This window comes from Schistocerca piceifrons, chromosome 3 (assembly GCF_021461385.2).
Source record: "Schistocerca piceifrons isolate TAMUIC-IGC-003096 chromosome 3, iqSchPice1.1, whole genome shotgun sequence".
In the NCBI taxonomy this organism is placed as follows: Eukaryota; Metazoa; Arthropoda; class Insecta; order Orthoptera; family Acrididae; genus Schistocerca; species Schistocerca piceifrons.
The window spans coordinates 478579533-478604969 of NC_060140.1; the positions used below are offsets into that span (position 1 = coordinate 478579533).

Consider the following 25437-nt stretch of genomic DNA (forward strand, 5'->3'; position numbering starts at 1 on the left):
AATTTTAGGTGGGCGTTATTCAGTGCTACATCTTCGAAGTGTGCTCCATGCACACATTAGTCTGACCCAGAGCTAAGGGGGAACTCATGGCAATTCTACCTATTTGCTCATAGAATTTCCCACCACATTTGAAATTAACAGAGATTACTACATGTCAAAAGAGTTTCCCTGTGTCCTCATTGAAGTGTCCTTCGAACAGAGTGAAGCAGCATCACCTGGGTTAAAAGTGGCAATACATCAAAGCTGACTAGTAGGTTCTTCTTGTCCAAGCAAGTACCTTCACAAAATGTGTGGAGTTCTTGATATAGTAGTGACAGTGACACATGAGAGGTTTTAGCGGCTGTGCCAGATATTTGGCAACAGGCAGAAGTGGAACTCCCTCCCGAAGAATTCTGGGAGGCCATATAGTTACGTTGGTGCCAGTGCCCTGGGGTAAAGCCTTCTGATGGTATTCGTATCCTGTCCTGAGCTTCAGACTAGATTGATGGTCTCACATAACACAAATGTCGTCACATCCTTCCCTACTTGTTTGTATTACGGATCTTACAGTTACGTTTTGATCTTCTGCCATTAGGCTTCTGACTTCAGTAGTACTGTCACTCTGCCTTTATCTGCTGCTAAGACCACTATTTCCTAGTCATCATACCGGGCCAGTAGCACACTGTGTTCTACTGCTGAAATGCTGTTCTTTGGCATTCTTGACTTCCCAAAGATCTTGCAAGTTTCCCTTGCCACTTTTTTAGTGACCTCCAAAGACAGCACACATATGGCTTGCTTGATGTTGCTAATGATTCACATTTTGGTAACATTTTTGGAACTGGAACAAAGTTTAGGCCTTTGGACAGCACAGAAATTGTTGGCTCATCCAGTTCTCTCTCTTTACCTGCACCACTGGCCACACCACATTCCCTCATCACCAGCACTTCTGGAGGTCCAGTGGAAATATAGATATGCAGAACACGGCATCCCAACACTTCGCCTGAAGATGATGAGTATGAAACTCATTGAAACATTGTGACAAGACACGGCCACCACTTGGCTGATCGCTCAAGAAGATATTATCACTGGAATATGCCAAAAAAGCTGCAATCACATACATCACACCACTATGGGTAGGATATCCAGTGGAGCTACAAGATGCTACAAAAACTTCAAATCAAGGCAGCAGAGTTGCTCAGCAACTGGCCTTCTTGCTGTGCTGTTGGGATAAGGAAGTGATACCACAGTTTTCTAACTAACAGCATCCTATCAACATGACAAGGACAAGATTCATATTATGACAGGCTAGCTCAGCTGTGTTATCAGACTGGAACTCAACAAGAATGCAAGAGCTTTGCTCACTCACCACTTGTTCCTGGCTTTCAGTCTCCTAGCACATACCTGAGAATGGAATCATAGCACACTTATGCAAGCATGGAGATCTACCAGAAAAAAGACACCAAGACATAGTGTGACTAGTTTCTCCAACTTCCATGGGCTCAACAGCAGGAAGGCAATGTCAGCAATGTTAAGACCATCACTAAGCTGACAGAGAGAGAACTGGATGAGCCAACAATTTCTGTGCTGTCAAAAGGCCTAAAATTTGCTCCAGTTCCAAGAATGTTTCTGAAACATGCATCCTCAGCAATAATGAGCAAGCCATACATAGACTCCCTTCAGAGGCTGCTGAAGAAGTGAGAAGGGAGACATGTGGGGTCTTTGAGAAAGTAAGAATGCTAAAGAACAACATTTTGGCAGCAGAACACAGTGAGCCCCTGGCACTATGTGGTAACAAGGATGTAGTGGTCTTAGCAGCAGATAAAGGCAATGTGACAGGGCTACTGAAGTCAGAAGACTACTGGCAAAAGATTGAAACTTCACTGTAAGATCTGGTATTTAACAAGTGGGGAAAGATTCAATAACATCTGTGACACATGAGACCATTGAGCTATTCTACAGCTCAGGAGTGGATAGGAAAACCATCAGCAGGCTTTACGCCAGGGTGCCAGCACTAACACAACTAGATGGCGTCCCAAAAATATGAAAGGAGGGAGATTCACTGTAGTCTGTGTTGAAGACTATAAACCCATCAACGTACAGGACAGTCAAACATTTGGCACAAACCTCTTGTGGGTCACTGCCCACACCAAGTCAAGAACTCCACAGAATTTATGAAAGTACTACATGAGTTACATTTTGATGAGAAGGACTTACAAGTCACCTTTGATGTGAATTCACTTTTCATCTGTATGTCACTGGAAGATTCCTCAGCTCTACTTGAGGGAAAGTTTGATGAGAACACATTGAAACTCCTTTGATGTGTACTAACCACCACTTATTTCAAACCTGGTGGAAAATTTGACAAGCAAATAGATGGGGTTGCCATGGGTTCCCCCTTAGCTCTGGGTATGGCTAATCTATATATGGAGTGCTTTGATGATGTAGCACTGAATACTGTCCACATAAAACTGAAGGCATTCTACAAATACGTATGTGACACATTTGTAGTGTGACCACATGACAGAGAAAATCTACAGGAGTTTCTGTGTCAACTCAATGGCATTCCGAGCAGCATCAAGATCACCATGGAGACAGAAGAGAATAGAAGCCTATCATTCTTCTTGGAAATTTTGTTCAAGAGAAGTCCGGGTGGCACATTGGGTTACTTGGTCTGCACAACAACCTAGTAAACTGGGATAGAGGGTTTCAACTCAGCACAGTGTGGGATTCTGCACTTACGAAAATATCTGTTCCAAAGACAGTGACATCTGTGGTCAGAATGGACAGACACTAGGACTCAATGTCCACACTGGGGCCACCTTGTGTTTCCCTATCACTGACCACACTGCATATCTCCACCACTGGTGTGGCATCTGCTTCCAGAGCTGTGTGACTGGTCCACCAACAGAAGAGGTCAGCAGCCAACAGTTATGTAGATACGCAAAACTCAACATCCTGACTTTTTGCCTGTAGATGATGGATAACATACTCATTGAAATGTTGCAACAAGACTATGGCACCATCAGTGTATCACCTGAGAAGGTTTTATACTGAGAAAGCTTGAAATCACATATACTGAAGAAGCTTCTGACTGCCTTGCAACAGCTATGAAGTGAACAACAAGTAGGATGTGATGCTGTTTAATTGCTGTATTTGAAACATTTTCAAGATTTAGCTACAAAAAAAGACTCAGGTCTGAAGTAACAAGAAATTTTGGACTTCTTTTTCTAAACTGTGGGCCTACTTTAATTGCCATTTTGAATGTTTAAAAGCAGACCTCATAATCAGTTCTCTGTGTTATTTGGAGATGTATTATACAAAATACATATGCACAGTTCTGTGTTTAATTCTGTTTTGTTATTCGATTTTTCTATGAACGCTGGTAAAATATTTTTTCATAAATTATCAGTTATCTAAAAAATCTCTTGTCCAATGTTGTTTATCTATTGTGTTGTATAACATTCCTCTTTTTCTGCATCTGACAGCGTTTTTCTCATGTACAAAGTGACTTCGGTTTAAATCTACCTGCTTGTAATTTGTCTTTGTTGTTCCACTTTTCATGACAAAATTTAAACTGTCCTTTTCTTCTGCTTTAGTTCCTTACTACTGTCATAGTTATTTGTTAGTACTGGATTTAAAATTTCTGTTAATATGTGTGCCATAATGAATCTAACATAAAATAAGCTGGCTGAAAATAAATTAATAAATAATTAAAGTAACACTGTTCTGAGTAACAACAATATGGAAAGGACATGTTGTTATTCACCACATAGAGGAGGGTTAGATTCACAGACAGGACAGTGAAAGAGGCTGCTAAAATATTAAGCTTTCACACAAAGCCCTTCTTTTGAAATAGAAAACACACAAACGTGGCCACTGTCTCTGGGCAACGGAGCCCGACTGCCCATGAGTAAGTAAGAGTCATGCATGTGTGAAAGTGTGTGTGTGTGTGTGTGTCTTGTATTTCAGAAGAAGGACTTTGTTTGAAAGCTTAATATTTTACGAGTCTTTTTCATTCTGCCCGTAAGCAACTCTACACCTAATGTACATGGTGAGTAGCAGTCTATCCTTTCCATATTGTTGTTCTATCCAGGACTTCCCACTGTAAGTTTGTTTTGAGTACATAACTAGCACTTATCATGAAGTATAAGGAGTGTTCAAATGAGAAGCTATGAAATGTCAAAACAACCAAACCAGTCAAAAGTTGCCTATGCTACTATGGGAGAGTCAAAAGTTGCCTACACTACTTTGGGATAAACTAGTGCGGCATCTAGGGATGTGGATGTAGCTTTGTCACCTCCTCCTATGAAATTGAAAGCTGTGCCTTCAGCAGGCATGGTGATGCTCACTGTCCTTACCAATGTCCAAGGCCAAATACTAATTGAATTCCTCAAGCACGGAAAAACCATTATGAATGAGGTGTACAGTGAGACACTCCATAGCCATGCAAGTCTGTCAAGAGCAAACAGTCATGGCTACTTGTGGAAGGAGGGATTTCATTACACGATAATGTGTGTCCTCACATCTCCAAGGTGACACAAAGTATAATGGCTAGGTTCATGTGGGCGTAGCGTGAGCATCTCCCTACAGCCCGAACTTGTCACCCTAGAACTTCCATCTGTTTGGTCTGCTAAAAAGACATCCCAAAAGGAAGTTCTTCAAATGGATCAAATGGCTCTGAGCACTATGGGACTCAACTGCTGTGGTCATAAGTCCCCTAGAACTTAGAACTACTTAAACCTAACTAACCTAAGGACATCACACACATCCATGCCCGAGGCAGGATTCGAACCTGCGACCGTAGCGGTCGTGCGGTTCCAGACTGAAGCGCCTTTAACCGCTCAGCCACTCCGGCCAGCGGAAGTTCTTCAAGCCAGATGACAAAGTGAAGTACATAGTAGAGGACTGGCTCCTGTGATAGATAGAGAAATCCTTTAGATAAAGAAATCCTTTAGCTCATGAAACAGTGGGATAGTTATGCTCAGTCCTCTGCTGATTACTTTTGTAAAGACTTCAATTACACCCACAGTGTTGTTTATACCTTTTCTTCTGAACACCCCTCATACATTGTATCTATAATGCCAACATTAAAACATCATAAACAATAATAAAATATAAAAATATATAATATGACTAATGGTAGACAAAAATTGACATTTTAAAGAGAAGACAGAAAAATTCCAGGTGGCCACTGAAAGATTAATGTATCTTGAACTTTTGAAGCCACTTGCATTATCTTCACAAACAGGACAGAAAGACCTTGTCTTTTATTTCAATTTCATGTCTACTTGTCTTCATATTATAATTACTCTATGATAGAGAGTCTAAATAGAAAGGGTCACTAATTCAATTCTTGTTACTACATAGCATAACTTTTAGATTAGACACTTACCTTTGCTATAGACATTAACTGTGCTACCTGGATTTATAATTGCAGTCTGCATAAACCATGGAAGCCCAAGACAGATCAGTATATCAAACACATTACTGCCCACTGCATTTGAAACTGCCATATCACCATACCCTGTAGAGAGGAGAAAGTAACTCAGTATTCTACATTCATAGTCTTTGAATATGGTTGCAGAAAACAACTGCTCCAGAGAAGTTCTAGCTAAGATCTCTAGCAATATATGCCTCTGATTCTGATATCACTTGCATGATTTGCATATATTTAAAATCTGAGACAAGCATGATATATAATGATCAGCAGAACATTGTGACCACCTATTTAATAGCTGGTATGTGTGCCCTTGGCATGGGTAACAGCGGCAACACATTATGGAATGGTAGGTTGCTGGGGGAGTTGGCATCACATATACACACAAAAGTCACCTAATTCCCGTAAATTCCAGGGAGGGAGGGGTGATGAGCTTTGACATAATGTTCAGTCACATCCCAGATGTGTTCGATCAGGTTCAGATCTAGCAAGTTGAGGGGCCAGCACATCAATTGGAAATTGCCATTATGTTCCTCGAGCCACTCCATCACGCTCCTGTCCTCGTGACATGGTACATTATCTTGTTGAAAACCACCACTGCCATCGAGAAACATGACTGTCATGAAGGGGTGTACATGGTCTGCAACCAATGTAAAGTACTCCCTGGCCATTATGGTGATTTGCATGAGCTCCATTGGACCCATGGATACACACATGAATGTTTCCCAGCTCATAATGGAACCGCTGCCAGCTTGTCTCCATCCCACAATACAGTTCTCAAGAAGCTGTTTGCCTGGAAGATGATGGCTTCGTACCCTCCCATTGGTGTAATGAAGATGGTATCAGGTTCATCAGACCCTGCAACACTCCACTACTGTGCCACCATCCAGTGCTGCTGCTTGCATGCCCATTTCAGTTCTAGTTGCAGATATTGTGGTGTTAACATTGATACATGCATGGGTTGTCAGCTGCAGAGGCCCATTGTTAGGAGTGTTTGGTGCACTGTGTGCTCACACTCACTTGTTTCCTGCCCAGCATTAAAGTGTGATGTTATTTCCAACACAGGTCACTACCTGTTTTATGAGTCTGCCCAGCCCCACGATATCTCAAAGTGGTTTCCCCTTGGTTTCGCCATGTACGCTATAACACTCCTCAAACACCCTAAACGTCATTTAGTTTCTGAAATACTCATGCTGAGCCTCCAGGTCATCACAATCTATCCATGGTCAAACTCAGATAGATTGTGCACCTTCCCTATTCTTCACATGGACAGCACGCTCGCTGATACTACATGCACCATACATGTGTGTGACTAGCAGTCATTCCTTGCCAGGTAATGCTGCTGTCACCTGGATAGTAGGTCGGCAATCATACTGTTCTGGCTGATCAGTGTATTTCATGTTCAGTTTTATGCATGGTTGCTTCTCACTATCGTAAAACACCGTAACACGATAACTTCACTTTATGACACTGCTGTCATATAATCTAGAAACTTTTTGACCATTAAGTGATAGAAATAACAAAACATCCATCAACATATTGCCTGAGTTTTTAAACTCAGTCATGTTTTAAATCCAAGCACAATAGTCAAATCATAATTCATGCTATATGTGTGTTTGGCCACAGGTGCACACCGTGTACATCCAACTGTTATAACGTCAAGTCGAACACATATATTTTAGAATGACACAACACATATAAGTCACAGAGTAAGTTGACAACCAAGACATGTGCACACGTTAACATTCGAATGAGCACTGAGTCCCAGTCTAGCGGCCACTGCTCGGCTGGCCGCTTCGGTGGTGCAGCTGCTGCATGGCTGGCAGACAGCACCGCACGTAGAGGACGTGCGTAATTGCATGGTGGTGCTTTGAATGATCGGCGAGTCACAACACCAACATTCTAACCTCTTGTCTGTTCTGTGTACGACCAATGTTAAACATCAGGTGTCTGGTACACATTCTCAAAACTCATGAGAGCAATTGTTAAAAAATGTTTGTATGCAAACACTAACCAACTAGTAAATGCACTTTCTCATTAAATCTGTTGTTAAGAACTGGTCACAGACTGAAAAGAATAGTAAGAGTTAACTATACAGCACCAAGATCAAAAATAGTCCTCACTTCTCACAATGTAAGCTTACTGTTGAACAGAAAGGACCAAACTGTGTTGCTATAGGCATGGCCTACATCTCAACAGGAAAGGGAAGGGGAAACAGGCTGGGGTAATAGCAGGGAATTTAAGGGGTGGAGGCACTGCCATGAATGGTAAAATACCAGTGGTTACAGGTGTTGGAGCAGCACCTTTTTTAGGATAGGTAAGACAGAAAGATGTCAAGTTCTACGAGAGGTCAGGATTGAAACAAATCTTCAGTTTAGGAAAGAAATTAAACAGCACAATTCTAGCACATTTGATCACCAATCACAGCTATCAATTATAAATTTTCGCCAATCACCAGAAATTTTATCTCCACCAAGTTGTATCTCAGTCCTAGGTAATTGCATTGACGAATTAAAGTCACCCAACCCAGTTGACATAATCTGCCTCTCTGAACACCATGTGACCACTGGTATAGGAACTAGGCCTAAGCACAATGAGAAACTCAGACAGGAGAGTACTACAAATGTTAGAATAAGGAAAGGTTCTCATAAAAGTATAATTAAAAATAATGTAAGTATATTTCATCAAAATATTGGGAGTTTAAAGAATAAAGTAGATGAGCTTCTGGTTTGTTTAGAAGATTTAGAAGCTGAGAATGAAATAGATATACTATGCCTGTCTGAGCATCACATTGTTACTGATATGGATAAGGTAAATGTAAGTGGATATAAGCTCTCTGCACATGTAATGAGAGAAAATATGGAGAAATGAGGAGTTGCCATATATGTCAAAAGTTATCATTGTGCAAAAAGCATAGAAACAAAAAAGTTTTGTGTAGAGAAACATATAGAAGCATGTGCCTGTGAGCTTAAATTAAATAAAGGCACATTTATAATTGTAACTGTATATAGGTCCCCATCAGGAAATTTTCATCTATTTCTGAAAAATTTGGACTCCTTGTTGTGCTATCTGTCAGACAGGGGGAAGCAAATTATTATTTGTGGGGACTTCAATGTAGATTCTCTGAAAGAGGGTAATAGGAAAAATGACCTTGAAGTATTACTCAGTTCTTTCAATTTGACACCCGTTATTGATTTTCCTACTTGGGTGGTAAAGGATAGCAGCTCACTGATAGATAACTTCTTTATAGACCAAGATAAGTTTAACCAGATAAATGCTCAGCCTGTTGAGAATGGTCTTTCTGATCATGGTGCACAGCTAGTTACAATATATGACATAGCTCCATTCAGCAATACTAAACAGTCCTCCAAAGTAGTACGTTCAGTCAACGATTTAACAATTGCAAATTTCAGGGAAATCCTACAGCAGTTAGACTGGGATGAGGTGTACCGTGAACCTGATGCCACTTTAAAATATAATTTATTTCATGTCATTTTTGTAAATGCATTTGAAAACTGCTTCCCCAAGAAAATAGTTAAATATACTCGTAAGAAACCTTGTAACAAACCATGGCTTACTAAGGGTATAAAAATATCTTGTAACCGAAAAGGGAAATGTATCTGACCGCAAGAAAGAGTAGTGACCCAGAAACTGTCAAAAATTATAAAAACTACTGTGTTATATTAAGAAAAGTTATTAAAAAATCCAGGAGTATGTGTATCATGTCTGAAATCAGCAACTCTGATAATAAAATTAAAACAATTTGGAATATTATTAAAAGAGAAACAGGTCAACCAAGAGCAGAGGAAGACAGTATTACCATCAAATTGAATGAAAGCTTTACGAACAACAAGTCAGAAGTTGAAAATATTTTTAATAATCATTTTCTAAATGTTGTGGATATAGTAGGATCCAGGTGTTCATTAGAAGATGCTAGGCTGTTAATGGAAGAGGCCATAATTATGCAATTTGATACAATTGAAATCTCACCCTCTTCTCCCTCTGAAATTAGGAAAATAATAAACTTGCTTAAAAGCAAAAACTCACATGGAATTGATGGCATTTCCAGCAAAATACTAAAAGCTTGTTCTCAACAGATAAGTAAGATTCTCAGCCACCTGTGTAATAGCTCTCTGGAACAGGGCACTTTCCCTGATAGACTGAAATATGCTATTGTTATACCTTTGCATAAAAAGGGGGATAGATCTGATGTCAACAATTACCGTCCAATCTCCCTTCTAACAGCTTTATCCAAAATTTTTGAGAAAGTAATGTATTCAAGAGTAGCTTTACATATCTGTAAAAATGAAGTACTAACAAAATGTCAGTTTGGTTTCCAGAAAGGTTTTTCAACAGAAAATGCCATATATGCTTTCACCAGTCAAATTTTGAATGATCTGAATAACCGAACACCACCCATTGGGATTTTTTGTGATCTCTCAAAGGCTTTTGATTGTGTAAATCATGAAATTCTGCTAGACAAGCTCAAGTATTGTGGCATGAGTGGGACAGTGCACAAATGGTTTAATTCGTACCTAACTGGAAGAGTGCAGAAAGTTGAAATAAGTAGTTCTCGTAACATGCAAAGATCAGCACATTCCTCAAACTGGGGAACTATCAAGCATGGGGTTCCACAAGGGTCAGTCTTGGGTCCTTTGTTGTTCTTATTATATATTAATGACTTGCCATTCTATATTCATGAAGAGGCAAAGTTAGTTCTCTTTGCTGATGATACAAGTATAGTAATCACACCTGACAAACAAGAATTAACTGATGAAATTGTCAATACTGTCTTTCAGAAAATTACTAAGTGGTTCCTTGTAAACGGACTCTCACTGAATTTTGATAAGACACAGTACATACAGTTCCGTACAGGGAATGGTATGACGCCATTAATAAATATAGACCTTAATCAGAAGCATATAGCTAAGGTAGAATATTCCAAATTTTTAGGTGTGTCCATTGATGAGAGATTAAATTGGAAGAAACACATTGATAATCTGCTGAAACGTTTGAGTTCAGCTTCACAGTAGCAGATATGAACTTCTTCAATAGAGGAGATGTGTTTCACAGTAGCAAAGATGAACAAGTGCTCATAGCTCTTAAGATATGCATTTTAGAGCTCATGTTTACTTGGCATTTTTTCTTGTTTTCGTGTAAGGAACCTGTCCCCAAAGATAGCAAAAGTACTTTTGGAACACCCTGTAGATAAACACACACACACACACACACACACACACACACACACACACATACACACACACACACACACACACACACACACACACTGAGAGACAAGCACTATGTGTGGACAAGAATTGCCCTGTGAAAAAATAGCACAATGATACTTTCGCCTGAGAGGTAACTCACAAGGATGCAGGATGTCCATGGCATACACTTGTGTCATCAGAGTTCCCTCAACCACTACCAGTCATTAACCTGAAACTATACAAATTGGCTTCTCATACCATGATGCCACAAGTAACACCACAGTGCCTTTCTAAAACATTGGAAGAATGGGACCTCTCTCAACGTCACCACCATATTCGCCAATGATGGCTATCTAGGGTAGTGCAGAACCACGATTCATCACTGAACACAATGTGATGTCATTCATAAGCAGTCATGGGCACACTTCCAGGTGATGGCACCATCCCAAGCACAGTCATTTGTGTTGTGGTGTTAACGGCAGCCTACGCATGGGGCGGTAATTTCTTAGTCCGGCAACTGTTTGTTAATCTACAACCGATGGTGCCAGACAATGCAGGATGTTGCTCTCAGATTGCAGGTGCATATGTAAAGGGATTACGATGTGCTTGGTGCACAATATTGCGATCCTGCCTTATGGCGGTGTCAAATACTTATAATACTGTCTCACACAAGTACACGGCATCTTCACACCTTTCACAGTGATCACTCAACATCTGATGCTGCCCATGCTCTAACAAGCCTGGTAATAAGAACACTTATGCACTCTGGTGACCACTCTACCTGTCACAGAGAATTGCAACTCTATAACATTTTAGATCCAAGATAGGAGGAAGTCCAGCATCAGTCATAAATTTTTAATCTGTTTATTGCAGACTGATTTAGCTACTATGTAGCTATCTTCAGTGCAATTACATTCAAGTCATGATGACTCATCATAAATAGAAATGCACATGGCATGTAACTGTAGTGAAAATAGCTACACTGTAGCTGAAATCGATCTGCAACAAACAGATTAAAAATTTATGACTGATGCTGCCCTTGCTTCTAGCTTGGATCTCATTAATATGGCCATGGAGCATGCTGTTCCTGGTGAAAATGAATCTGAAGTCTAATTATTTACGTACTACAGTGTTTTCTAAGTGTCAATCACTGGGTTATGAATCAGAGTAGTTATTGAGTACACGCTATCTGTCAAAGGCACTAAGACGCATATTTTAAATCACTGCCTGGCCCTCAATTATCCTGTGGCTTCTTTGTACTGAATATTCAATCTACAGATTTGCTCATGTCTTGTAATTGTACTGAATGGACATACTGAGTAGAGATAGGCCAAATTAGCCATATTGTATCATTTAAATTGATAAACTTGTAAGCATGATTGTAGCAGATGTTGCTACATAAATTAAATAATTTATTGGTGAGAACTTTAACAAATTATTATTACTATTATTTTCATCCAGGAATTATCCATTCATATCCTTGTTATTTCTGTTCCATGTGGTGCTTATTATGAGTAGTCGGGTAATTGTTTACTGAATTGATGGTTCAGCAAATAGGGCCTGCCATCTTCAGAATTGATTATAATATTTACAACTTAAAGATCTTTGTTGCTAATTGTTAGCTGAACAAGGAAGTATGCACATTGTGTATAAGGGTATAAAAAAGGATAAAAGAAAAAAATAATTAAAGTTCTTAGTTCCAAAAATGTAACACACTGTCTCCTGTATGATAGGACATATTGATGTGGTTTAGTGAAATAATAACTTTTTATACCATTGTATTTGTGAAAATGTCCAAAATATTGAATCAAACAGGTGCTATGATGGCGAAACAGAAAGCTATGTTGGAAAAACAAGATAAAATCTCTACTGAAATTACAGAATTGAAACAAGCTCAGACTGGACTATCTGAAGCTATCACAAAATTAACTGATGAGGTAGGAGAACTAAATCAGTCTTACGAATCACAATCTGAAATCACTTGTCAGTTGTCCAAACATGTTAGTAACTTATTTCTTGAACAGAAAAAATGAACAATCTGATTTGGAAAGCGAGTGATTTGCAGCCAAATTTGCAAAGTGGACATTTGTAAATGATGAAAGAATTGCAAAAGAAACCGACAATAAAATAGTTCAGGTGGCTACTCATCTTAAATGAATGTGAAGGTTTGACAAATGCAGCAAAAAGTGAGCTGAACAAGATAAAAGAACAGAAAGTAAAAGATTTTCTGCAATGTAATGGTGCCATTAGCAAGCAGACTGACTTAGTAAATATGGGATTAGATGATGATTAAAGAGCTTGTGCGTGGCACTCACTCAGTAAGACACAAACCTGAAAGCACCGATAAATCAGACACATATGAGGGGAATATGAGCAGCTGCTCATCTGTTGCAACAAAATGCAATACGTGATGGGTGCTGCACTGAACTGTACATCAGTATTCATGGAAGGGGATTTGATGACGCACCAGCAGTTCCAGACTTTTCTGCCAGATAAAAAGAGTATCCATCTCTTTGTATTTATTTATTTGTGTATTCTGCTGTGCTTTACTGCACTCATGAAATGATGTCCAAAAAATCAATTCTGTGAGTGGATATATTCACAAAGTGCTGCAATCTGTGCTACCAAGACAGCAGAATAGTTGTATATATGGCTGAGTTTGAAAGATCATTTCTGGACAATCATTGGTCAAATGGTAACAGGAATGGCTCAGGAAAGAAGTGCTCAATCTGGAACTCTTCAGCATCCATCAATAAAGCCTGAGACATTAATTTGAAAAATATGCCAACAAGATGTGGTACTGAGGAGAGATAATGTCACATCATGACATTCTGCAGATCCTAAGGGGGAAATTTCCCATTGATGTACATGAGAAGTTAATACATATATCAGAATCAAACTCAGAGGAATTTATGACTCAATTGACCTGATACAAGAGGACATAAAGACTAGGACAAGTCAAGCCATGAATCATCTGATGGTTTCTGGCACTAGTAATGGTCATAGATAACACACGTCAGGTGACTATCGTACCCGCCACAAACATCAAATGGATGCTCAGGGTGAACAACACAGTATTCGTTACAATAACTGTAGCAACAACTGTAACAAGCAAAAATGACAAGAACAGAGGTATGAGCCTGAGTAAATGCCAAACACCAACCACCAGTGGCACAAGTACTAGTACGAGAGGCAAAATAATCACAACTGGAGGAATCAACAACCAGTAATACCTGAAGATGATGATGATAATCATGCAACACAACATTGGCAGCAAAACTATACATGACTGCACCTATCCCCAAAATATGGGTGAAGGAATGGAGTAGGGACTGTGATGGATAACTAAATCTTTTACATTACAAACACAGCATGGACATTAGCCACGAGGTGATATTGCGGTGCCTGTGTTTTTTTAAAATGTACCATGCAATGTTCCTGCAGACATGTGTGTGTTGGTATCCAGCAGTCTTTGTTAGAAACTAAATTATACTTATTTATAATATGCAAACAATTTGATTTATTTTTATCAAAAAAATTAAAAAGATATTCTTAAGGACGTTCTGGATGTCATACCAAAAAACTGACTCATTCTAAGTGCCAAGAAGAAAGTTTTTGTTTCAACTTCTGCTATTGCAGGGACACTACATTTTATTTGTGATATTCAAGTAAAGAAATACAGCAGTAATAAAATTATTAGAACTGTAGCCAAAAAAATCATTTCTCATTTCTTTTAAATTTTTTACAAGAGAGTTACACAATTAAATTTAAGAAAAAAATCTCTCAGTATTGGCTTACATTTCTTAAACAACACCATTCTTGGGATCTGACATTGCAATGTTTCCTGCAAAACTCCTTCTACTGTCCAGGAATTAATGGCAACATCGTAGACAGGTCTTTCTCTTTTGCAGCTGATAAAAATGGCTGGTCTTTCAGATGAAACATGCATGATATACATCTGCCATTGTCTTTCCTTTTTTTAAACATATTGACATTTTTGCATTCTTTTGTTTCAGAATAAGAATTTTTACATAGCTATTTGAGATGTATAACTCTGAGACACTTTGATTATACTGCACTTGCATATCTTATAGATCTGTACTGACAACAATGATTAAGCTGTATCTTTAAAAATCAAAGGAGTCAGTTGTATGCATTGGAAACATGGAATGGGATCATAGCTTTAGCTGAGTCAATAATTTTGCGTAAATCCTGTGGAAGAAAGGCCTTGCCTACCTTCACCCATTTCTCTATAATTGAAAAATCTCTGTCACAGCTCAAAGAGCTGTGCCCACTAACCACCAACCTTGAAACCATCCCAGGTTAAATGGAAGGGACTTAGACACATGGCACAAAGACAATGCAGCATCAAATAAGGAATGTTTGATGTGTTTTATTCACGATTTGACACTTTGAATAAATGTAGACATGCAACAGAGTACTGAAAACACATTGCCACTGAAAACACATTTTGTGGAAGGCAGTTACAACATTTTCTGTTTTCAATCTTCAGTTAGAAAGAATACTCCAAATCTGATTCAACCCTACAGCAACATTTCCAACAAAAACAGGACACAACACAACTCTAATTGATAATTTCTAATTCCCGCTGTATTTAGCAAAATTGATATGAGTCCCATAATAAATGGTTTATCTGACTATGATGGTGAAACTGCAGCAATAATGTATTCCCATCAAACAGGTTTAATTAAGAAATGAAAAGTAAAATTTCACATAATTATAAACAATGACTCAGTTAACTAGCCAGAGAGAAATTACAGGTCAAAAATGGGAAGAAGTTGACCAGTGGCAGAAGCGCTAGGACTGGTGTGTACGTGCTGATGAGAATTACTTCAAGGGTGATGGTGACCATTAGTCCAAAGGTAAGGTTTTCAACAGATGGCAGCACCAGTCCCAAAAATTTTGGGTAGCACCTTGTATATATATAAATTTTTCTGAGAAAGTAGCTTACAACAGAGTACTGAACCATCTTTCTGAGAATAACCTCTTAAGAACAGCTCAGTGTGACTCCTTCAGAGGCTTCTGTTCTGAGAAGGCAATATATCATCTTGCAAACATAATTCTAATAGAACCCAACAAGGAAAATAACCCTATTAGCATTAATTATAATCTTGAATGAAATTTTCACTCTGCAGCAGGGTGTGCGCTGGTATGAAACTTCCTGGCAGCCTAAAACTGTGTGCTGGACCGAGACTCAAACTCGGTAGTTTGAGTCCTGGTCTGACACACAGTTTTAATCTGACAGGAAGTTTCAGTTATAATCTTCACGGAATTTGATTGTGTAGAACATAAAATTCTACTAGGAAAACTAAAATGGAATGGCATTAATTGTCTTCTCCTTGCACAGATGAAGTCACACCTTAACAACAGAAAACAGGGGGCATGTTAACAAATGATACGGCAAGAATAAGATTAAATTCAGAGTGAGGAATATTAACTATGGTGTGTACAGTGCTTGGCCCACTCCTGTTCTTGGTTCACATAAATGATTTTTATGGAAGACTGAAGGACTCTTCAAAAACCGTAATGTTTGTTGATGACAAGTATATTCATAAAGGGCGCAAACATATTCATGTCACACATAACAAAGAGAATATTGGAAAAGGCTTACAACTGATTCACAGCCAACAGCTTAGTTCTTAACCTTAGAAAAACTCGTATTGTGCAGTTCCAAACACATAAAATGACTTACAGGTACCAAAAGTAGAGATCAATGGGCACACACTGGATGAGGCTCCCTGTGTGGAGTTCCTGAGCATCCAGATGGAAAATAAACTGAGATGGCACCAGCAGAAGAAGATTGAGAAGTAAGTAAGAAGCACAGTTGTGCCTGTCTCTCTCAATGCGTCGATTGCTAGGTCACTTTATGTACTTTCTCTCAGTTCTGTCCTGAGATGTAATCTTCTGGGGCATTGAAACCAAGGAGAAAAAAGTATTTATTTCACAGAAGTGTATAATATGAATAGTGTGAAAAGTTGAAAATGAAATATCTTACAGAGGTTTATTCAGGAATCTGAGGATCCTTTCACCTACATGTCAATACACATACTGACTTATTGTTGTTAATAACAAGAGTGAGTTTATGATGAACTCTGCAATTCAAAACCATAATACTAGAAGTAGAAATAATTTACATATAGACTATGCAACTCCCTGTAGTGTTCTAAAAGGAGTTTTATATTATGATGCAAAAGTCAATGAGGGTGGTCCCATAAAAGAAAACACAAAAATTTTGGAAAAAAAATATATTTATTTTTCAACATAATCTCCTTTCAGCTCTATACACTTTTCCCAGTGATGTTCAATAAGTTCAATACCCTTTTTATAATGAGAACTATCTAACTTCTCAAAATAACTATTAACTGCCAACATCATGTCTTCATTTGTTGAAAATCTTCGAGCACCGAGCCATTTTTGCAAGTTTGGGAACAGAAAATAATCCGGGGGGGCTAAATCTGGTGAATAGGGTGCATGAGGTAGCAATTCAAACTTTAATTCATTAATTTTGACCATTGCAATAATGGACATGTGAGCTGGCACATTGCCCTGAAGAAACAACACTTTCTTCTTGACAAAATGCAGTTGTTTTTGCTTGATTTCTTCACCCAAATGTTGCAATAACTTCCCATAATACTCACCATTGATAGTTTTCCCTTTTTCAAGGTAGTCAATGAGAATTATCCCATGTGCAACCCAAAACCCCGAAGCAATTACCTCGTCTGCAGATGAAATGGTCTTTGCCTTCTTTGGAGTTGGTTCTTCAATTTGTGTTCATTGCTTTGATTCTTCTTTTGTGTCAGGAGTGAAGTAGTGGATCCATGATTCATCCATGGTTATAAAAAAAAATGGTTCAAACGGCTCTGAGCACTATGAGACTTAACATCTATGGTCATCAGTCCCCTAGAACTTAGAACTACTTAAACCTAACTAACCTAAGGACAGCACACAACACCCAGTCATCACGAGGCAGAGAAAATCCCTGACTCCGCCGGGAATCGAACCTGGGAACCCGTGCATGGGAAGCGAGAACACTACCGCACGACCATGAGCTGCGGACTCCATGGTTATAAAATGGTGCAAAAAATCTACTTTGTTGCTGCAAAACTTCACCAAACACTCAACTGAAACATTTTCATGACACTGTTTTTGATCGAGTGTGAGCAAATGTGGCACAAAACTTGCACACAGTTTTCTCATGTCCAAATTTTAAATTAATATGCAATGTACCGCATTTTTTGAAATTACTATGTCTGCTAGCTCTTGCACTTTCAGTCAACGATCATCCAGTACCGTTTTGTGGATTTTCTTTACTATTCTGGAGTGGTCACCTCATTTGGTTGACCACTGTGATGCTCGTCTTGGCAGCTCGTACGGCCTCATTTAAACTTGGCTACCCAATATTTTACTGTTGTCAAGAAAGGAGCAGACTCTCCCAAAGTAGAATGTAGCTCAGCTTTATTATTGGTTGCACTCAAGCCTTTCAGAAAAAAATAAAATTGTATCACATAACGATGACCAATTTTCTTCATTTTCACAAGCTCACTCACAATTTTCACTATTGATGGCTGTCAAACAAATACTAAGCAATGTGATGTCTTCAAACTTGAAACATATGCTTTATAGATTGTATACATTCTAATCCAGAGAGATTTTTCAACAATGGCTGCCATCTCTCAGTCAGGCCGGGTACTTATGGGATCACCCTCGTATAACAGGTTATCAGAGGAGATCAGGCAGAAGATTGGAAACCCTAACCTTTCAGAAGCAAAGTAAAGGAATACCATTAGCTATTCCTTCTATAGTTTAATGAATACTTGGATTCAAGAATGTAAATTCTGCATAAGTCTAATACCTATATTAGACAGATCCTCATTTTTCCAGTGTATAAAGAGCTGATAATGGTTTGTGTAAAATTACATAAAAAATGAGATCGACAGGAAGTGCAAAATGGCTAAGCAGGGATGGCTAGAGGACAAATGTAAGGATGTAGTGGCTTATCTCACTAGGGGTAGGATAGATACTGCCTACAGGAAAATTAAAGAGACCTTTGGAGATAAGAGAACCACATGTATGAACATCAAGAGCTCAGATGGAAACCCAGTTCTAAGCAAAGAAGGGAAAGCAGAAAGATGGAAGGAGTATATAGAGGGTCTATACAAGGGCGATGCACTTGAGGACAATATTATGGAAATGGAAGAGGATGTAGATGAAGATGAAATGGGAGATACGATACTGCGTGAAGAGTTTAACAGAGCACTGAAGGACCTGAGTCGAAACAAGGCCCCCGGAGTAGACAGCATTCCATTGGAACTACTGACGGCCTTGGGAGAGCCACTCCTGACAAAACTCTACCATCTGGTGAGCAAGATGTATGAAACAGGCGAAATACCCTCAGACTTCAAGAAGAATATAATAATTCCAATCCCAAAGAAAGCAGGTGTTGACAGATGTGAAAATTACCGAACTATCAGTTTAATAAGCCACAGCTGCAAAGTACTAACACGAATTCTTTACAGACATATGGAAAAACTAGTAGAAGCCGACCTCGGGGAAGATCAGTTTGGATTTCGTAGAAATACTGGAACACGTGAGGCAATACTGACCTTACGACTTATCTTAGAAGAAAGATTAAAGAAAGGCAAACCTACGTTTCTAGCATTTGTAGACTTAGAGAAAGCTTTTGACAATGTTGACTGGAATACTCTCTTTCAAATTCTAAAGGTGGCAGGGGTAAAATACAGGGAGCGAAAGGCTATTTACAACTTGTACAGAAACCAGATGGCAGTTATAAGAGTTGAGGGACATGAAAGGGAAGCAGTGGTTGGGAAGGGAGTAAGACAGGGTTGTAGCCTCTCCCCGATGTTATTCAATCTCTATATTGAGCAAGCAGTAAAGGAAACAAAAGAAAAATTTGGAGTACGTATTAAAATACATGGAGAAGAAATAAACACTTTGAGGTTCGCCGATGACATTGTAATTCTGGCAGAGACAGCAAAGGACTTGGAAGAGCAGTTGAACGGAATGTATGGTGTCTTGAAGGGAGGATATAAGATGAACATTAACAAAAGCAAAACGAGGATAATGGAATGTAGTCGAGTTAAGTCGGGTGATGCTGAGGGTATTAGATTAGGAAATGAGACACTTAAAGTAGTAAAGGAGTTTTGCTATTTGGGGAGCAAAATAACTGATGATGGACGAAGTAGAGAGGATATAAAATGTAGACTGGCAATGGCAAGGAAACCGTTTCTGAAGAAGAGAAATTTGTTAACATCGAGTATAGATTTAAGTGTCAGGAAGTTATTTCTGAAAGTATTTGTATGGAGGGTAGCCATGTATGGAAGTGAAACATGGACGGTAAATAGTTTGGACAAGAAGAGAATAGAAGCTTTTGAAATGTGGTGCTACAGAAGAATGCTGAAGATTAGATGGGTAGATCACATAACTAATGAGGAAGTATTGAATAGGATTGGGGAGAAGAGAAGTTTGTGGCACAACTTGACCAGAAGAAGGGATCGGTTGGTAGGACATGTTCTGAGGCATCAAGGGATCACCAATTTAGTATTGGAGGGCAGCGTGGAGGGTAAAAATCATAGGGGGAGACCAAGAGATGAATACACTAAGCAGATTCAGAAGGATGTAGGTTGCAGTAGGTACTGGGAGATGAAGAAGCTTGCACAGGATAGAGTAGCATGGAGAGCTGCATCAAACCAGTCTCAGAACTGAAGACCACAACAACAACAACATAAACGGATTGTTTGAAGTATTAGGTAAAAACAGCAGCTGAGAAGTATATAAAGAGGGGCTGTAGAATTTTTTTCCTAAGTAATTGTTTTTCTCCTAACTTATATATATAAAGTACTCTACCAGTAATTACCATAATTATCAGTTTGAATAGATTAACAGTAATCATAAATTACAGCTGAAGCCAGCAGTGGCTGCTTAAGCATATCAATGTATAACTTGACTTGTTCCTCATCCTTGAGGGCTTTTGTTCATGGCAAGGTTTACAGAACATGGTGAGTGAATGAATCAGTGAAATGAATGTGTTAAGGAGTATTATATTTTGTCATATGTGAACTGGTATCTAACAATATATTTAATCTATGTGGAAAAAAAATGAAGCATAACTTGTCTGCCTGTTATTTAAAAGCATTCAATTAATTCAAAGAGGTGGACTTTGCAGATAAAAGAAATGTCACAGTTTCAACAACTGTCCCACTAGGAAGACACCAAGAAATAAATAAGTGATGAGCTAAATGATAAAGATCACAAATTTAAAATTAATGTGAAGGGGAAAACAATTAATTTTCATTTTTCATGATGTAGCAATATGCAAAAATGATACTGCCCACCTTCTTTGACAACTGCCAAGCTGGAGAGTGCATCAGGGACACTAACGCCAGCTGCCATGAAAGTCAGACCCATCACTGTGTCTGGTATCCCAAGTGTACTACCTGGAACACAAAGACACCATAATTTCTTTCGGTCCATGTCTTCTCATTACACAAAACCTGAAATTGGTTATCAACTGGAGAATAAAAAAGAATGCAATATTCTTATTAAAAGTAATTCCTCACCTATAATTGTGATCATCCAGACCATTATGTAAGAGTAAAATGAGATCCAAACCATTGACACGAGGAATGTAAAAGGGTACCAGTGACGCCATTTCTCTTTCCTGCAGTCTGGCATGGTTGCGCGACAGAATGCATGGATGGGTAAAGTTACTCCCCATGAAATCTTTTCCCACATTCCTGCATCAGTCGGCATAACTAATGGAGAAACCTGAAAGTGAGGTTTTGCAACATTCATATTTCAACATTATTGCCTCAATATCGCTAGTTAAATAAGGAATGAACAGCCTGGTATATTAGACCAGCTCTTATTACTTACATCAGGAACATTGTAGTCCTTAGGTTTGTAGTAGTCAGTGGTTGGTGGGATTGCTGCTGGAGGTGGAGGCACAGGTGGTGGCCCTCCTGTTGGCTGCTGCAACTCCTGCTGCTGTGGAGTTGGTCCTTTCTCCATGTCTAACAGGGAAATAGTATGCAGAGAGATTATTTCCTTCTCATCTACATTCAGAATTAAACTTATTTTTAGAAACTGTTGAGTCTGTCATCTTTGTCATAAGCATGTTTCCATTAGGAAAATAAATATGCTGTTATAAGTAATATGTAATGTGACATGTAGCAAAATATGGTGGTGATAAATGCTATATCAGGCTGTATACAAAGACAAAAAAAGTCCTTGATTTTTCCCAGATTTCCCACATAAAAATACACTTTTTCTCAGGTGACAATACACTATACCCCAGCTGAAAGTACATTTTTACTATGTTAAGTGACAGTACACTTTCCTCCAGAACTGTAAACCTTATCAGTCCTTTGAATGGTGAATGTTTTATACACTGCCACAGGACTTTCTGGCACTTTAGTAAATAAAACCCTGTGAACAACAATGCATTTTGGAAAGATCTTTGTTACGTGGTGATGTTTATCCTGCATATTTTCATACTATGAAAATATAAACACAAATTTCACCAAATACAGCACAGTAGCTTTCAAAGCGCTGAAATTGAGATTGAAATGCGCTTTTGTCAGCCAATCATAACTCATGTCACATGATCTTGCCAACCAAAGACAGTAGATATTCAGAGAATAGGATATACGATGTAGTCAGCCAATAGCAACACCATTGTTAAGTAGCATGAACACACAAAAAGGGAAGTTCATGGTTTGAATGAATATAGATACAGTGTGGCTACAAGAAAAGCTAAGCTTTCACGTATAACATTGGTCATCAAAATTTTTTTGCTGTTTTTTTTTCTGAGGGCATGGTTAGACAGGATCCTAAGAGCACAGTCTAAATTGCAGCAGCTACATATTTATGACAAGCATGATCATAAATTTCACTGCTGTGCACCAAATATTTTGTGGGTTACCTGTATGAATACATGTTCCACTGAGAACTCTGACTTTTTCACAGAAAAGCCAATTATAGGTGAAACTGCTCAAGAACTCACTTCGTACTTTTTTTGAATGATAATTATATACTTTCTGCCATCATTACTGCATAATTGGTAATCTATGAAAGAACTAAAGTAAATATGCAAAACTATCCTTGAAACTTGGTCTTTTTTGGCATGTGTTACCCTTTAAGATACATCAAACAAAAATGTGCCAGTAAAATTTTAAATAGTGGCATAAATGTCTGGTTTACTGGGCCTGAAATTTTTCTGACAAGGGAATCTTCCCATCGCAACCCCCTCAGATTTAGTTGTAAGTTGGCACAGTGGATAGGCCTTGAAAAACTGAACACAGATCAATCGAGAAAACAGGAAGAAGTTGTGGGGAACTATGAAAAAAAAAAGCAAAATATACAAACTGAGTAGTCCATGCATTTAAGATAGGCAACATCAAGGAAAGTGTAGGTTCAGGAGTACTGTGGTCCCGTGGCTAGTGTGAGTAATTGCAAACTGAGAGGTCCTTGGTTCAAGTCTTCCCTTGAGTGAATATTTTACTTTTCTTATTTTCGCAAAGTTATGATCTGTCCATTCGTTTATTGACATCTCTGTTCACTGTAATAAGTTTAGTGTCTGTGTTTTGCAACTGCAACGCAAAACTGTGCGATTAGTAGACGAAAGGAACCGAAAACATTTGATAACAAGGTCATAGGTCAACTGATTCCTCCACAGGAAAACACGTCTGATATATTCTATATGACACTGGTGACGGCATGTGCGTCACATGACAGGAATACGTTTTCGACCCACCCAACTTGTACACTTGGCGAATGGGTAAAAAGATTCTTCTACCTTGCCTGATTTAGGTTTTCTTGTGGATGTGATAATCACTCTCAAAAAAGTGATGAAAACATAAGAGTTTGTCACATAAACTGCAACAAATGAATGCAACAGTTTCACAGTCGCACAGTTTTCCCTGTGCTCTGTCAAAACATATGTTTTTAACGTTTTCAAATTTTTCCGTTTAGGAGTAGCGTCCCCATATTACGGCGCAGTTACCTTGCATTGGACGGACGGACGGACAGATAATAATTCTCTGAAAATAAAAAACTAAATTTTTTACTAGAGGGAAGACTTGAACCAAGGACCTCCCGTTCTGCAGCTGCTCACGCTAACCACGGGATCACAGTGCTCCTGAGCTCACACCGTCGTAAATGTAGCTTATGTCGCACATGGACTACTCAGTTTGTATATTTTGCTTATTTTTTTCATAGTTCCTCACAACTTCTTCCTGTTTTCTTGATTGATCTGTGTTCAGTTTTCAAGGCCTATCCACTGTGACAACTTACAACTAAATCTGAGGGGGGTGCGACGGGGAGGTTCCCTTGTAAGTGGCCAGTCCTCAGTGATAAGTTATGAATAAGAGTCTAATGCTCCGTGATTCAAGAAATTCATTGTACATTCTCCACATGTAACATAATTTGTCTTATGTAAAGAAAATTTACTTTAAAAGTAACATTTCTCAAACCACCATTCACAACATTTTTCTGCGACCTATTAGAAATGTAGGCAGTTGTGACATCACACTCATTAAAACGAGGCCCATGAGAAAGATGCACTCAAAGCAGTTTGTTGTTATGAGTATTGCATAATCTTTGACACATTTTACTGTCGGCAGATGCTTGTGTGTGCACTGTGTTTTGCTGTTCTTTACAGCCAACATTTTGTTTTGGTGCTGTTCCCTTGTCTGTTTTATTGCTGCAGTGTCATTCTGCAGTGGTAGGTGAAAGGAAAATTCTTTGTTAGAGTATCAGTACTTACCAGTCAAAATTAACTGAAAACTAAAACAATGAAGAATTCCTGGAATTCTAAAAAAACGTCCAGGTTTTTCCTGAATTTCTCCTAGATGGAAGAATTCCCTGGTTTTTTCCCAGATTTCTCTGTAGTCTTGGGGCACGTACACACTGTATATTAGCTGTTAAGAGTATTTGTTTCTGAGTAAACTGCACAGTAGAGTAATCATATTTCTACATGGAGATATATGAAAAATACTATTGCTGCTATCTTTATGTTGTCCAGCTTGTGGTAGTGATTAGAGTTGTGGAGTGGAAATGAGCAGGCTCGAAGAGTTATTCCCTCTTCTCATGGTGATTTGTAAGTTAATAATTGTGTGTTACATAACATTCTGAGAGTTCCTTATTAACACAATATTTGTCTGATCCATGAAATTCAGAAGATTGAGACTATATAGGACATTCTCTCCTTTCAGAAGGTGTTTTATGTTGTATTCCTGTAATCTATCTGCCTGAATTATGAAACATTTTTCATCTGATGCCTCTTCTCTCAGTTCCTGTTGTCTATATGACCACGTTCATCAAACAATTTCCACTTCTATATCTAAATAGGTACCCCATACATCGTCTTATTGTGTATGATGGAAAATACTTTGTTTACCGTTGTCACTTCCCTCACCTCTCTTTTCTGTCACAAATGGAGAGCAGGAAGAACGACTATTGATAAGCCTCTGTGTGAGCTTGAATCTCTGTAATTTTACCTTCGTCATCTTTGCATGAGTTATACATAGGAGGTAGCAGTATATTTGCTGACATCTCTAGGAATGTACATTCCTGGAATTTTAACAGTAAATCACCCCATGATGTATAATGCCTCTCTTGTAATGTCTGTCATTAGAGTTGGATGAGTATCTCCAGGCTCGCTTCACACTTACTAAACAAACCAGTGAAAAAACCTGCCCTCTATTCTTTGAATCTTCTCACCTCCTTTAGCAATCCTAGAGCAATACTCTAATGTCAGTTGAATGAGAGTTT

General features: G+C 38.6%; 1 protein-coding gene across 1 annotated transcript in view; it reads right to left on the bottom strand.

Annotated features, from left to right (window-relative positions):
• The window catches only part of LOC124788751 (probable sodium/potassium/calcium exchanger CG1090), a 123309-nt gene that overhangs the window by 11369 nt on the left and 86503 nt on the right, over positions 1-25437 (bottom strand). The window contains exons 6-9 of the mRNA XM_047256032.1: positions 21541-21677; positions 21225-21432; positions 21000-21101; positions 5372-5503 (exon numbers count right to left, since the gene is read on the bottom strand). Coding sequence (XP_047111988.1) covers positions 5372-5503; positions 21000-21101; positions 21225-21432; positions 21541-21677 — 579 coding nt within the window. The remainder of the gene's footprint in view (positions 1-5371; positions 5504-20999; positions 21102-21224; positions 21433-21540; positions 21678-25437) is intronic.